We start from the raw sequence: 14,177 nt of genomic DNA, 5'->3' as shown, positions 1-14,177 counted from the left end.
AAACTTGACAATAAGTAGTCGAGCAAACATTAAATTTGTCATTGATTAAGCTGGCATTTCATGTCAACAGTGTGTCAGATAAAGGATTTTGCGATTGAAAATATCACATTTTTAATACCACAATTGGCTCAGTTTCTAATAGAGAGGGTGTTCATGGTACAGCTACACACAAATTGCATTCATTTACCGTAACAACACAAGGAAACATTTCATTTTAACGGTCCCTCTCTGTCACATCATGGGTGAGTCAGTCCCCGATTCCCCCTCACGGATCTGCTCCCCTTCCCTCATCTCTTCCTCTGTGGTAGGGGGAGGGGGAGGAGGTGGTGGCGGAGGCAGGGGTGAAAGGTCAGGGGTCAGGCTGAGGAAGTCGGAGGGTAGCGGAAGGACCAGGGTGGGGTGGAGGAGGTGGAGGTAAGCTCTGAATGCTTCCCAGGCAGCTCTCTCTCCATCTGCTGCTTTTACCTAGAAGAGAGCAGAAGAGGGGTTATGACCATCAGCAGACAGGGCCAAAGAACCACAATCTTTTTTTGGAAAAGGTAAAATAACTCAACCCATGTGGACCAACTCAGTGTTTTCATAGCTTACACTGCACAAAAAGTCTTTCACCACATCAAGCCAAATGCACTTGCCCTGGCGCCCAAAGAACAAATTTGCACTGCTCCATGTGTCGAATAGAAACACTGAGAGGAACAGAAAGAAAGTGAAGGAACAACACTGCAGGCTGGATAAGAGACCAAAGTGGTTGTAAGGCTGTCTGAACAACTGAGAGTTAGTGACACTGCCATACATGGAGAGCTGTGTTGATGCTACATTTGTAGCAGCGGCCTGATGTTCACACCAGAGTCAGTTCTTCCCAGGATAACTAAATAATGCAAATACTGTGCTTTCCATCCTACACAGTGATTCTGTATATAACGTTATATGACATAGAGAACCTATATCTCATGACTTAATTCTGTGGTAATGAACTCTGGGATGCTTTAGTAAAGCCATCTTGCCATTTCAACCCTCCTTCACTTTGTCTGTTTGTTGCCTGAGTACAAAGCTGGTCTGCTGTAGCGCTTCTGCAATTTGTGTTATAAATATGTTTGTTAGATTCAAACTAAACTTAGGCAGAGTACATAAAAATGGGTAGGCGTATGATGGCTTAATCATTATTAACCTACTATATTGCTATAATAAACCATGTTTCACCTAAAACGTTTACCATGACATGCATGATCTTTGGTGTGTATTTGCAGCAGCAAACTGCTTGCTGCATCAACCCAAACTTATTTTGCTGACAAAAAAGGAGTCCCTTGGCACACATGAAATACACAGCTGGCTGTTCCACTGGCGGCAAAACTGCCCCTGTCCCATATATTGGACAAATATCGTGGTATTTGTTGATCCATGTAACTGTAATTCATCCACCAAGACTGGTTCATTAACTCCTTCCGTGTCGTGAGCTTCACCGGGAGGGGACTGCTCCAAAATGAATGAAGAAGATAGAGACTCGAAATTGTCTGCCATAAAATAGTTGTGCTTTTTGGACGCCATGGGGCTGAAAAGAGTGCTGAAAATGAAAACCAAAAAAATGTGTTGTGCATCCATCTAAACATTCTTTCAGCTTTGTGCCACCTTTGTGTTGTTTTCCGATCTGTATCTACTTCATTCTTTGCGGAGCATTCTTTTGTATTAAACTCCAATAGACTATATGTATAAAAATCCAAACTGTCACTTTTAAGTGTAAAAATCAGTGTTTGAGATATCAGTAGTTGGGTCATTTCTTACTTTGACATGATCTTGTCTCCTGGTCTCTGCCTCAGCGGCCAGACTCTGCTGTAACTCCGCAGGAAGACTCAGCTCCTCTCTGAGAAGAAATCAAACACAACATAATCCACTCTGGTCAGTGGGCACATTAAAGTAAAAGATTTATCTGTTTGAAGAAATGACCTTTCACTATGATTCTATGATTTAACTTATGGCCAGTTCACAAAAGCCTTTACATTTAGTAATTATTTATTATTTAGGATGTTAATTATTTAATAATTCTTTGCCCAACTGGAAGGGATTTGTTTCATGTTAACGGAAGCAGCTGCAGTTTATTTGGAATAAATAGAATAACTATTTATTGTGACAAATGATAGCTGCCATATCTTAACAGACAAAGAAAGGAGTGCCACCTACAGAAACTCAAACCACAGCAAAAAAAAAACACAAAAAAAAAAACAAGGAAAAGAAAATTAAAAGCAGTAACGTAAGCTGCTAAAAATGTGGGGGACCTTCCAAATTACTGGCAGATAGATGTCAATAAGGGTCATGGATTACAAAGATAACTTTGGGAAAATGCTGGTCTGTATAGTGACCTTGGTGTGAGTCCACATGGTGGTAAAATATCCTCATTAGTTGCTCCAGATTGATAATCCAAAGTACTGTATTTTCTATTTCTCCATTCATTTCCATGGAGCAGCAAAACAACTCTCAAAATACACTTTTAGCACATGAACATGAACAAAGCATTGAGTAGTGGTTTTTGAGGAAATTAAATGTCTCTTCTCCTGGTTTTCTTCCTGTTTGAATTGAAAGGTAGATCAGGTAACTTCAGTACAGGTAACTTCCAGATAGTAATCTTGATACACACACAACTGTAATTACATGAACAAAAAGACTACCAGGACTGGTTGTTCTTTATACTGGCATAATCTACTTTGATCATGTTTTTTATGTGGTTAAAGTTATTTTTAGAACTGTTTTGCTGTGCTCTAACAGTCTCTCTCTTTTTCTGTTTGTTTCCTGTCTTTCTCTTTTTGTCATCCCGTCTCTCTCTCTCTGTTATATCCTCCGTTATTTGATTGTCTTTTGTGTATGTTGGTTCTATGTGTCTCCCTAGGGGTCCTTTTTCCTGATTTTTGTTTTATTCTGACCTAGAGTGTGTTTTGGCCTTCGTAAAATACATTCTCTGCGTTTGTGTCTTCCTTCAGTTAATCAGTACATTTCACCACCACGTGAATTCATATCATGCCCAGGTCTCCTGCCAACACCAAGTTCAGTTTTTAACATCAAACTCACATGTCAGTTCTCTCCACCCTGACACCCCAGCGGCAGGCTACAGAGTCAGCAGCTGCCTGTATCTGCTGGCCGAGCCTCCTCCTGTCCAACTGGATGTGGGTGAATTTGTGTTGGGCCAGCACGTCTCTGGCTGCCGCCTGGACCAGAGTCTGAAGCACCGAGGTCAGGCTGGACACGGCCGTGCTGCACAGAGCCACGTTCTCTACTCGGTAATAACACACCGAGCTCAGCTCTGGCCTCAGCAAGTCCTTCGTCACCACCTGGGCACAGGGAGGGAAATTTAGAGCAATCTCTTTGTGTGTTGATGAGTAGTTTACTTCTGATCATTTTTATATGCATGACATATAATTAAACATCACGGCATGCCATTGTTTTTCATCATTTAAAAACAAACATTTAACACATTATTTTGGCTCCACTTACTGAAATTGCCTGCTTATTCCACATTAATGATTTTAGTTAAAGTTCACATTTCAACCAACCATTAACAGTTTTGTATAGTGCACCTTTAACTGTTGTCCCAACTAAAAATTCTGCTGTGAAATAAATAACAGATGCAATAATGTTTGTAGAAGGGTTACTTTTTGAAAAAAAAAAAAAAGTGTTTTTTCTTCATTATGAAGCCTACATAGAGATGCAAAAGCAGACTGAGCTTTGAATATTTCAGTGTAGCCTGTGTTTTGTGTTTTCTTCTTGCTTTGTACCGTGTGAGGTGGAACCTTGAGCATTTTCAGGCGGATGTCAACTTTCTGACACACATCAAGGAACGGAAGGTAGAACAGAAGGCCTGGAGAGAGGAGGGAGGAAAAGGGCTGCAGTATTACAAACCATTAAGCCTGGCTCATCTTTCTTTCTTTTTCCTACTATGGGAATGTGTTTCTACTGAGTCACCTCACACTTGACCTCCTTACTATTGGCTGCTTGTAATGTCTGTGCTGCAGGTCCCCACTGGTCAGGGAATGTAGCAGAATATGTTTTTCAACTGGTTTCACATAATAACTGAACGTTTTCAGTCTGGTTTCCAGCTGGAGTGGAAACCAGACTGAAAAATAACTTGAATAAACCAGGAGGGGAAGGACTGTGTTACGGTCTCAGAAACATTCTGACTTACTTTAAGGAAATCATGGAAATATCTTGTTAAACCTTTAGGCCTACATATAATGTAAATTCTGAACAATAATTGCTTTAATCAAACACACTGAATAGCAGCACTCTGTAAATCACCTCTGACACACTGACCTGGTCCCCTGGGCCTTCCCCTCAGCAGATGGCCCAGGCGAAAGATCACGGCTCGCTCATGCTCCCTCACCACCTGTCAATCAAGACAGGCACTGTCAAACAGCCCATATGGATGGGAGGAAGAGTATGCAAGACAAAACATATGAGACACCAACTTTCTTGAGCAATTATCCTCTATACTATTTCAGATGGCCATGTTTTTTCTGGTAACTCTTGATTCTATCAGTCTGCCCGCATTCTGATAGTCCACAGGCTCTTTCCTGGACAGCAGAGAAGACAAAGCACCCCATTACCAAAATTATTTCTTGTTTGAAAATGATCTCTTTTTGCAAGCTCAAGGCACTACAATGGATGCTACTTTTGCCCCCAGATTATGCAAATCTTTTTATAATTATTATTTTTCAATAGTCAGATTATCCTTGGACCCTATTTTTTCCCCCTTTTGGGGTCCAAATGACATATTAGTACAAAAAGTTTTGAAATTGGTCCTATATTGAGTGAGAGTGCTCCATCTGGCAGCTGCAATATGGTAATATTGCAACGTAATCATACAGGGCAAGTTCACCCATCAAATAATGTCCACTAAAAGTGCTTGTTTTTACCACCGACAGGTTCAGATTACTATTATTAAGTGTCTGACAACATTATGGAAAAGGATCCCTAGCATTACCTTCAGCCTCAACTTCAGCAACACTTCAGTCCACTTTCTGGATTCCAAAATCACCTCCACAGACAGCTCAGTGCTTCTGTGAGGCCACTCACATGAAGCTTCCCTAGTTGTCATATAGCTACTCTTAAACTGAGTTTACCTTCCAGTCAATTTCAGCAGGTACTGTATGTAGGTTTAACAGCAATAAAGAGGATTTTGAAAGGGAAGCTAAAAAAAATATGCTCAGTTTGGGATGGATTTTCTGTTAGACAGCACTTACTGCTGCTATACAGAAAACCCCCTCCTTATCTTCTTTTGCCTGACTGAAATGTCTGGCAGAAATCATCACGCACAGATTTTCCACAAGCTTTTGCACGTAATGCTCTCCTTCCAGGGAAACGCACTTCTCTGGCTCTTTGTTTGCAGAGCTCATTTGAAGATGTTGTGTTCATTTCATAAAATTCTACAAGAACAGGCTGCCTGTGAGGTGCACTGCATGTGGTTTCTGTCTGGCTGATGGAGAATTGCATACTTTGACACAGAACCAGATGGAAAGCGGGAGGAAGCAAAGAACCAGGGTCAAAACAAAGACCATCAGTAGCCACTCAAACACTCCCAGGTTCCTGTGCTTGACACCTGCAGAGACATACAGAGTTTACATTTAGACAGTATGAAGCATTTCATGAAAAGAAGATAGCTGTTGTGTGCAAACTGTAATAGTGTTTTTTACATCAGTGCATCCAAAGCTCTGGCTGAACTCTTAGAGGGAAGATTTGCTGAAACATAGATGGACATAAATCAGAGCAAAAATCAACTAAAGCAATGACAACAAACATTAACCACAATAATCAGCATTACAAAATGCTATAATAAAAGCTGCTAATTTGTACAAAAGCATATTTTACTGCCAAGCTTAAATCTCATTCTCTAATTTGTCTGCTTCTCTTTTTACCATTCACTGAATGAGATGTATAAGTGAAACATTTAAGGGTTAACAGCTTTAATCGGGTTTGACCTTTTCCTAGTGAGCACCTTCCTAAGACATCCCTTTTTTTGTGGATTTATGAGTTTAGAGTTATGAGCTCTCAAGATAAAGAAAACAACAAATAGCAAAGATGAATTCAAAGTTAAGCTTACATTTCATTTGTTCCCAAATGTACATTTAAACAGCTACAATTTGCTTTTTACAATTCGCTACATGAAACTTAGCGTCCATGAAATGTTCCCTCAACCATCTCAGAGATTACAGGACTGCATTTCTCTTGATCTTGGAAACTCAGAAAAACTCTTAATGCAACTTAAAAGCAGATGTTTTTTTCAACAGAGTGATGCTTTTCACCAACCCATGGAGAATTTCTCTTTGTCTGGACTCACCATCCTCCTGCTCCCCCACCTCCAGCAGCCCCAGGTTCTCCTCACTCTGCTCCTTCTCCTCATCCACCCTCACGTTGTCCACATCCACCACAGTGGACTTCACCTTCACATCCTTCTCCATTTTCAGCTCCTTCGTCCCTGACTTCTCCTTCCTCGGCCTCTCCCTCCTTGCTGCTGATGCCTCAGGGAGCCTCCCTGCACTGGAGGCTCTTGGAGGGTGACCTTTTGGAGAAGCCAAGGTTTCTGTCTCCCTCTCCCTCCTGGATGTCTTCGGTCTTGGAGTTTTCTCCATTTTCTGCCTGCAGGCTCTGTGGTGAGGAACACAGGACTGAAGGCTGCTGGGATGTCACCACTCGGGGAGATTTGTGTTATAGGAGCAGACTGTATGAGTACGTCAGGAGGTTTTTTGCTGTACTCGGCTGGCTATAGGTGGCAATGAAAGAAAACAGCATGGAAGGTAAATTAGGGGCAGTGATTTTAAATGTGGGAGTAGTGGTGGGAGGTCCAGCCACCACCCATTCACTCTTTCAGTCTCTCTATCTCTGTATATATGAAGCTATCTCTTTATTTACAATTTTCAGTTGAACGCACATTACTGGCATGATGTACAGGGTTCAGTAGCAATGCTAATGAAAATTCTGCCATACTTCAAAATCAAACCATGAAAAAAAAAAATCTTTTCTGAGAGAATCTCTTAGTTTCACTAGTATTCACTTGCTGATTTTTTTGAAAACCAAACATGGCCACCTGTAAACGGAGCTTATGCTAATGATGTGCAATGCAATGATATGATATTTGGCTGTGGGATATGCGGTGTACAAAATCCAGCTGGCCTGGGGTATTTCTGGATCTCAGATTTCAGATTGGGTGTAGGGCTGCACAATATGATTAACAAAAGCATATTGCAATTACTTTGACATATACTGCAATTGTGATAATATTTGTGACCTTAGCGAAAGGGATCTTTACTGAAAAAAACTACTAAAATGAGGATAATGTGATTTTTGCTGGGGTTTGCACCAACTCACCTTTTTAATGCCTGGATAATCCACTATAGTTTATTTATGGTGGTGCTGTGATTCGGATATTACACTTTGCACAAATTGCAATTTCATTTAGCTTTGCAGACTAATTGGATGTGGCCACAAGTGCAACCTGCCTCCTCATGTGCATCAGATGTTTCTGCTCTGTTCTTCAGGCTTGAGTTCAGTGTGCAGAGTTTAGAGTTCAGGACTCTGAACCTTGGACGTCGAACTTTACATTTTAATGCAGAGTTTACAGTGCAGGGCTCATGCAATTCAGAGTTTAGAGCTTAAAGTCTGTAGTTCAGAGTTGAAAGTGTACAGTGTACAGTTTCGAGTGAGATAAACTGTCCCAGGCAGACTTAGGGAGTCACTGTGTGCATTTAATGAGAATGTGCCAGCTCATGCCTTTGTCTGCCAGAAGAGCTGATGTGGTTGTTGTGTGTTTTTACAGGACAGGCACACAGCATCCTCCCCAGCCACACTTTAATTGCACTGAAAATTAATCCTCTGGCTCGCAGCTGTGAAAGTGATGAATCTATTTATAATGTTTATTCATTCTGAAATACCATAATTTAGTGTGTGTGTGTGTGTGTGTGTGTGTGTGTGTGTGTGTGTGTGTGTGTGTGTGTGTGTGTGTGTGTGTGCTTGTATTCTTATACTAATGAGAAACAAATAGAAAATCCTTGAAAGTGGGGACATTTTGCTGCTATGCACCTCTTCTCTGATTCTGCTTCTGGCTCCACTGCATTAGGTGTCTCTGCAATTACCACACACAGACACACTCACACACACACACACACACACACACACACACACACACGCCAAGGTTATTAGTTCAGCATTTTTTTCTATTGTATTAACTTAAAATTTGTTTTGCTTTTTGTTTTCAGTTTCAGTTTACTTTTAATTTGTTTTTAAAGTGGGCTTACTAGTTTAGTTAACTTTCTGATTGTTTATTTTTTTGTTTTGTTTTGTTTTTTTGTTTTTTTTATGTTTAGCTCAGGGGCCAGATTCAAAAGGGTATTAAAAAAGTGTTATGCAGCAAAAACTCAACAAAACATTGTGCCTTTTTAAAACCAGAACCAACTAAATAAACAAAATGAAAACCAAAAACATTTCTCTATTATTTGTGGTCTATTTTGTAATGACATAACACAATCTCAGTCATCATTTTTTGTAAAGTGTCGTTTTTAAGTAGAGAAAAAAGTTTTTTTCACAACTACTTTTCATTTTGGTTAGGTTTCATTAACAATAATAAGTTAAATATCTACCTATCCTTCTATCAACAGCAACCACGAAAATGTCGAACTGCAGAGGCCCTCCCGGCTGCCGTACCTTTGTAATCAGCAAGGTGTCTGTGTGCTCCTCATTACTGCAGCTCGTTTAGATGCTGCGTTTGGGTGGGGCAACGAATGGAAATGTGCTAACGAATCAGCAAAGGCCAATGAATTTTCTGGCCAATCACAGCCCACGTGGGCGTGTCTTTCCAGCCCTCCGGAGCGTGCGGTTGTCTCCGACAACGAAGTGCTAGCTGACCAGGTGGAGGGGTCAGGACTGAGGGACTGGACACGAGCAAGGTACATGTTTCCCTCGTGTCGTTTTCTGAGAAGATATCACTTTAGTTCATTCTGTTTGTAGTATAAATTGCTCAGAAATGAAAACTGCCGTACATCTCTGCCCTGTCTTGCATGCAGTTCGGGAAAATTTCGTCTTTTAAACTGCTGGCCGTTGGCCGTTGGTAACACGGTAGCATGCCATCTGTCCCTCTAGCATGACCTCACCAAATATCTAGGAAACCAATATATATACAATATTTTATTTGGTCAGGTATTTTTCTTTTAAATCGTCACACGGGTTGGAAACATGTAGCAGTTGCAGCTTTTTGTGTTTTCTTTTTGTGTAAACTACAGTGAGTTGGAAAGGTCAGTTAGCATAGCTGCATTTTTTAAACGAGGTTCTTTTAGGCTCACAGCCTCCACGGTGAAGCAGAGCTTGTAAACAGAAGTCACATGACGAACTGTGACCAAGGCAGCTCATAGTGTCAAAATTATGTTTTCAGTCCATGAAGCCTGAAGTCCCCCTTTCACAAAGTGATATATTATTATGTACTCTCATTTTGCAAGGTAAACAAATGATTTAGGCTTGTTATAAAGCTTGTTGCAAATCACTGGAAGAGGTGTGGTTACACCTGCTGCACAGGTGAGACTTATTTTGAATGAGCTTGTGAATGTGGTGGAGATAATCATACATGCCTGAAATGTTTAAGGAAGCGTTTTAAAAATGACACAGGTCATGAAATCACTGGAAGGGGGCTTTAAGGTATGCACGGAGGACTTGCACTTGTTTGTGTTCCTCTGTGGTGTTCATAGCTATTAGGAACAAATTCAGGAATGGTTGCATAGAATAAGCAGTTCAGGCTCTCCTCTTACTCATAATCCCTTGCTTTTTGGGGTTGTCCCCCTTAACTGGTTTGGATTATGTTCTTACCAGTTCTCTTGTTGTAGCACAAAGACATTTCAGGTTATTTGTTGCCACCAGAGTTCAAGTGACATTATTTTCACCTGGATTAACAAACTGAGTTAATGCAGCATATGTTTTTGGTACCAACTGTCCTCTTGTGTTTCCAGATGTCAACAGGCAGAGTCAACCAAGAGGAGGTTTTGTTAAAGCTGAAGAGGGATGTTCGCTCCCTGCTCATTTCAGCTAAGATGGGCCTGGAACCTGATCAGCTGAGGCAGGACTACAGGAACATGTTGGGCCATCAAATGCCCCTGAAACTCCTGGGCTTCCGAAATGTATTGGACATGGTCAAGGATATGCCAGATGTGGTGTCGATTAACTACATGGCAAATGGGAGCATAGTCTTAAAGGGTAGGCATCTTGTTGTTAAATTCAGGCGATAGAAAGACATAATCCGGTGCAATTTTTTCAAATGTACAGCATTTTGACTATTTGGTGTGTAGTCAAAATCCAAATAATATTAGCAAGAAAGCCCCCCAAAATAGATTTGTGCTGCGTAGCTTAGTTTTTCCAACTAAAAAATGCTTTTTCTGAAGAAAATGTGATTGCACTGAACTTATTGGATGCTTATACATATGTAGGTCACTCACGCCAAGTGTGTAGGGTCTATCGGAAATCATTCATGCATAATAGACTGATAACGCACTGTTCTCTTGTGGAAAGTTGCTCTGTTAACAATGAAACTTAATATGCTGAAAACCTTTGTGTTGGCAGTGGACCATCAGAAGTGTTCCTTTTAGCAGGAACTCATTGTTGGCCTAGCACATAACACTGTACATAGCATTGACACTTATGAATTGTGATCAGTATATTTTTAATGATGAATAAAATAATCTAAACAGTGCATATTTGATATTTGGGTTTTTACTCAAGATGTTTCTATCATCACCATGTTACCTAGATCAGCACATGCAGCAGTTGCAACAGTTTGCAAAGAAAGCATTGTTGATGACTTGGTAACTAAATTTAGCTAAACATTATATTCTGCAAATTGAAATTCTGCCTGATCTTAAACGTGGTGTTTTAAACTGGGTGGCCATTTATTGCCATCCTGACTCGCACAAACCATTATTATTGTAGTTGTCGCAGGTGGTGTCATACAGACAAAGACCTGAGACAGCCAAGCTTTGCAGTGACTGATACATCATTGTTTCTGATTTCAACAGTTAGCTAGCATATCCATGCAGTGCAAATACTGTAAGGAATGATTTCCACATTAAAAAGCTTATTACATCTACACAGAGAATTTGCACTGTGCCTTGCCTTAAAAATGAAAAACTTTTTTTGAACACAGACAGAAAGCGTAATCTGAACATAGTTTAGCGGATGCTGACAAACAATGACCAGCATTTTGCCAGTGGTTGATGCAGAAGTCTTCTTTCCCCACTGCCTTCTGAATACCTTTGTCTCCTCTTTAGCTGTTAGTGATGACTTGACACAAGGCATGGAAGAGCTGGTAGCCAAGCAGCGCAAGCCCAAGCCTGGCACAAAGACCAAGAACAGAGCGATCAGCTTCTTCTCGCCCCGCTATTGCCCCCCGATAGTGCTTCCCAGACGGGGTTGTGCCCCCCCAGCCCTGCCCGCCCAGCTGAGGGCTCAGTTGCGCCATCTGCTCTCCCAGGTATGGCTCAGCACTCATGATTGCAAGCACCAAACCTCTAGAAAGCATCAATTTTTCTCTGTGATGAAAAAATCTAATGATTATCATCATATGATTTGAAAACTGGTAGTCAAACACAGCTGCAGTAACAGGAGTTACCTGGCTCCCTGGAAAAGCACTGTGAGTAATAATCTCTGTCATTATCACAGCACCACTGATGCTCAAATGCCTTTATTATCTTCAGATCTCAGCAAAGTTTGGCTGGGATGCAGTTGCATGCTGTGTAGTCAGGTGCTTGATTGGAGCTCTAAATACACTCATCTTGAAAGAGGCTTGAAGGCAGTCTTTGCAAACTTCCATAAGGTGAATCTAAATAACTATGAAAATGACAAGGCTTGATCACTATGATACACTTCAATTTGTAATATATGTTCAAATTCACAATGAAGATAAAAACAAACAAACAAATAACAAGACAAAACGTTAAAATCTCAGCACAAGTAAAAGTACACCCACAGTGCACTATACAAGCAAAAAAAAAGCATTTGTAAAGGAGCCAAGTGAAAAGCAAGAATGGCAAAAAGCAAAGACAAAGTGGTGTATGATTTGTTCTAGTTCAGTAGCCAAGCTTTGGGCGAAAAATTATATACTTAACACTCTCTTGAATGAAGGCCTCTGATTTCAGTGAATTGCTTTGTGTAAAGAGGAGCAGAAGTCCTTACCTTCAATTGAGGAGAAATTATCTTATTCCTGTACCAACTAGGTAGAATATTTGAAGACCACATGGAAACAGATGTTTCTCTATCGTCACACAATACATATGTGATATTGCACAGCCCTGTTGCCCAACTCTAATACTAAAACAACACCACAAGTCAGCAGTGACCATGACACCTGCTATCATTGGTGCAAGTTGTCCTGTGTGTAAATTGTTTTTAGTTGTGACAGGGGAGACAAAAAGGCGCTTAACTTGTAAACGTATTCACATAACATGGCCAAATATGTAGAAAGACACACACACACACACCCAGATAGACAGTTGGGTGTCATCACTGATCTAAGTGGAGTTAATTTTTCACTTGCCTGCCCCCTGTACTTAAGCCATGCCCCCTTTCATAACTTATTAACCATTTGTTGTAGAGTCTTGTGGAAAGCACCATTGGCCCCATTAGAAGTTCCTTCTGTTAGTCCATCGTTTCACCGGTCCACAAAGCTGTGCCCATCTTATATCAACTGTAGTTTTATACCTATGAGGTTGAAATTTGCCATGGAGGTTAGGTGTTTTTGAGTTTGTGTGTGTGTGTGTGTGTGTGTGTGTGTGTGTGTGTGTGTGTGTGTGTGTGTGTGTGTGCATGCGTGCGTGTGTATGTGTGTGTGTGTGTGTGTGTGTATGTGTGTGTGTGCGTGCGTGTGTGTGTCAATGCATGCACACCTGGATGTATGCACATATGTTGTTGCAGCTATTGCAAATTCACGTTTATTATAATGTGCGGCACGTGAGACATTGGGCCAGATGCAGGAAGAGATATAAAAACAAATTTCTTGTTATTTTGTTAGTATCCACAATTTTTTTTAATTTTGTTAGGACCTGATGATGCACCAGTGTTTTCTTATTTTTGTTTTTCTCTTAAAGAGAAAATCTTAAAATGTAATTATAAGGATAAGATTATTAACCCTCGTGCAGCATTAAGGGGTCAAACTGACCCGAGCGTCTGCGAGTCCGTTTTCCAGGGTCCCGCAGCGCGGCCATGTTTTGACCCCTTAAGGCTGCACAAGGGTTAAAATAATATTTGAGTGTTGTGTTGACCACACCAGGTATTAAGGATGACCATGCTAGTTGGTATGTCCCTATGTACATCATTTGTGAGATCTAGTGGTCCAATGAGCCTCAACCCTGCCATTTTCATATGTAGGCTGACCTCATCACCCATCTCTCTAGCACTTCCATCAAGCACAATTTTGAGCACATTCATACTCCTCAGAGTATGAGCCCTCTCAATTTGGCAACCGCATGGCCCTTCCCCTAGCTCCATTCTCATGCCAAAATGTCAACTTTGCTCACACACAAAAAATTGATATTGATGATACTGACTACAGTTTCCAAATCACTAAAAGCTGTGATTTTTTTTCCAGATATCTCAAACAGGGTTTTTTGGTGCTGTGGAGAACTAATACTGTTATGGTGAACTGGTTAGTTGTTTGGATTAACATTGTAGCCTTCCCTCAGGGACCGCTCAGGCTGTCAGAAATGGAGGCCAGCTTCCTGCGCTGCTTCGGCTACCCACTGCGTGTCCACAACTACGGCTTCTATTCCATTGGAGAAATGCTAGAGGCAGCAACGGACCTGGTGCTGATCCAGCAGACTAGGCTGGGCTCAGTTCTGAGCCTGAGGGAGCATATGATGGCTGGACCACCATCCCAACCACTACCACAAAGGATTGTCATGCCTGTGAGGCCAGAACTGGTCAGAACCTCCTCCTCGTCCTCCTCTAGGGTACCAGCACACATCAGACCACAGATTGCGACAAAACACCCAGGTGAGCTGTTGAAAAGATGAGCTTTTGATTGTAAAGTTGCTGGTTTGAATCCTGGTACTTCCTAGGAAAGTCTGGGCTGGAAATGTTAATGTTGCTGTATTCCATTGTACTCAGAATTCAAAGAAAAGGCCACCTACTTCATAATCTAGATAGATAGATAGATAGATAGATAGATAGAT

The 14,177-nt window shown here is 41.1% G+C and overlaps 2 protein-coding genes across 6 annotated transcripts in view; one reads left to right on the top strand and one right to left on the bottom strand.

Moving 5' to 3' along the window:
- Nucleotides 1-231: 231 nt before the first annotated feature.
- Nucleotides 232-6,608, bottom strand: nphs2 (NPHS2 stomatin family member, podocin). Its single transcript, XM_030049657.1, has 7 exons — nucleotides 6,317-6,608; nucleotides 5,475-5,578; nucleotides 4,294-4,366; nucleotides 3,759-3,841; nucleotides 3,055-3,314; nucleotides 1,777-1,855; nucleotides 232-465 (listed from the first exon to the last, which is right to left on the bottom strand). Exons 1-7 carry the CDS (start codon nucleotides 6,606-6,608, stop codon nucleotides 232-234), a joined length of 1,125 nt encoding a protein of 374 aa, XP_029905517.1.
- Nucleotides 6,609-8,825: 2,217 nt separating this feature from the next.
- The window catches only part of tdrd5 (tudor domain containing 5), a 28,054-nt gene continuing 22,702 nt past the window's right edge, over nucleotides 8,826-14,177 (top strand). For 3 of the 5 annotated variants that reach the window (XM_030048894.1, XM_030048893.1, XM_030048891.1), the window contains exons 1-4: nucleotides 8,827-8,918; nucleotides 9,969-10,212; nucleotides 11,280-11,482; nucleotides 13,689-13,998. In XM_030048894.1, coding sequence (XP_029904754.1) covers nucleotides 9,969-10,212; nucleotides 11,280-11,482; nucleotides 13,689-13,998 — 757 coding nt within the window. In that variant the 5' untranslated portion in view covers nucleotides 8,827-8,918. Of the gene's footprint in view, nucleotides 8,919-9,518; nucleotides 9,541-9,968; nucleotides 10,213-11,279; nucleotides 11,483-13,688; nucleotides 13,999-14,177 lie in introns of those variants that run through there. The other 2 variants (XM_030048895.1, XM_030048892.1) reach the window with 2 other exon arrangements.

Source organism: Myripristis murdjan, chromosome 4 (assembly GCF_902150065.1).
Source record: "Myripristis murdjan chromosome 4, fMyrMur1.1, whole genome shotgun sequence".
Lineage (NCBI taxonomy): Eukaryota > Metazoa > Chordata > Actinopteri > Holocentriformes > Holocentridae > Myripristis > Myripristis murdjan.
This window is presented reverse-complemented; position numbering and strand designations above follow the sequence as displayed.

Bases quoted from the DNA above. Each gene is read 5' to 3' on its own strand.
- nphs2 (XM_030049657.1), bottom strand. From the start codon at position 6,608: ATGGAGAAAACTCCAAGACCGAAGACATCCAGGAGGGAGAGGGAGACA. The intron at 3,842-4,293 runs GTCAGTGTGTCA...TCCTCTCTCCAG, and splicing joins GGGAAGGCCCAGGGGACCAG to GCCTTCTGTTCTACCTTCCG. The intron at 466-1,776 runs GTAAGAAATGAC...GCTCTCTTCTAG, and splicing joins GGAGACAAGATCATGTCAAA to GTAAAAGCAGCAGATGGAGA.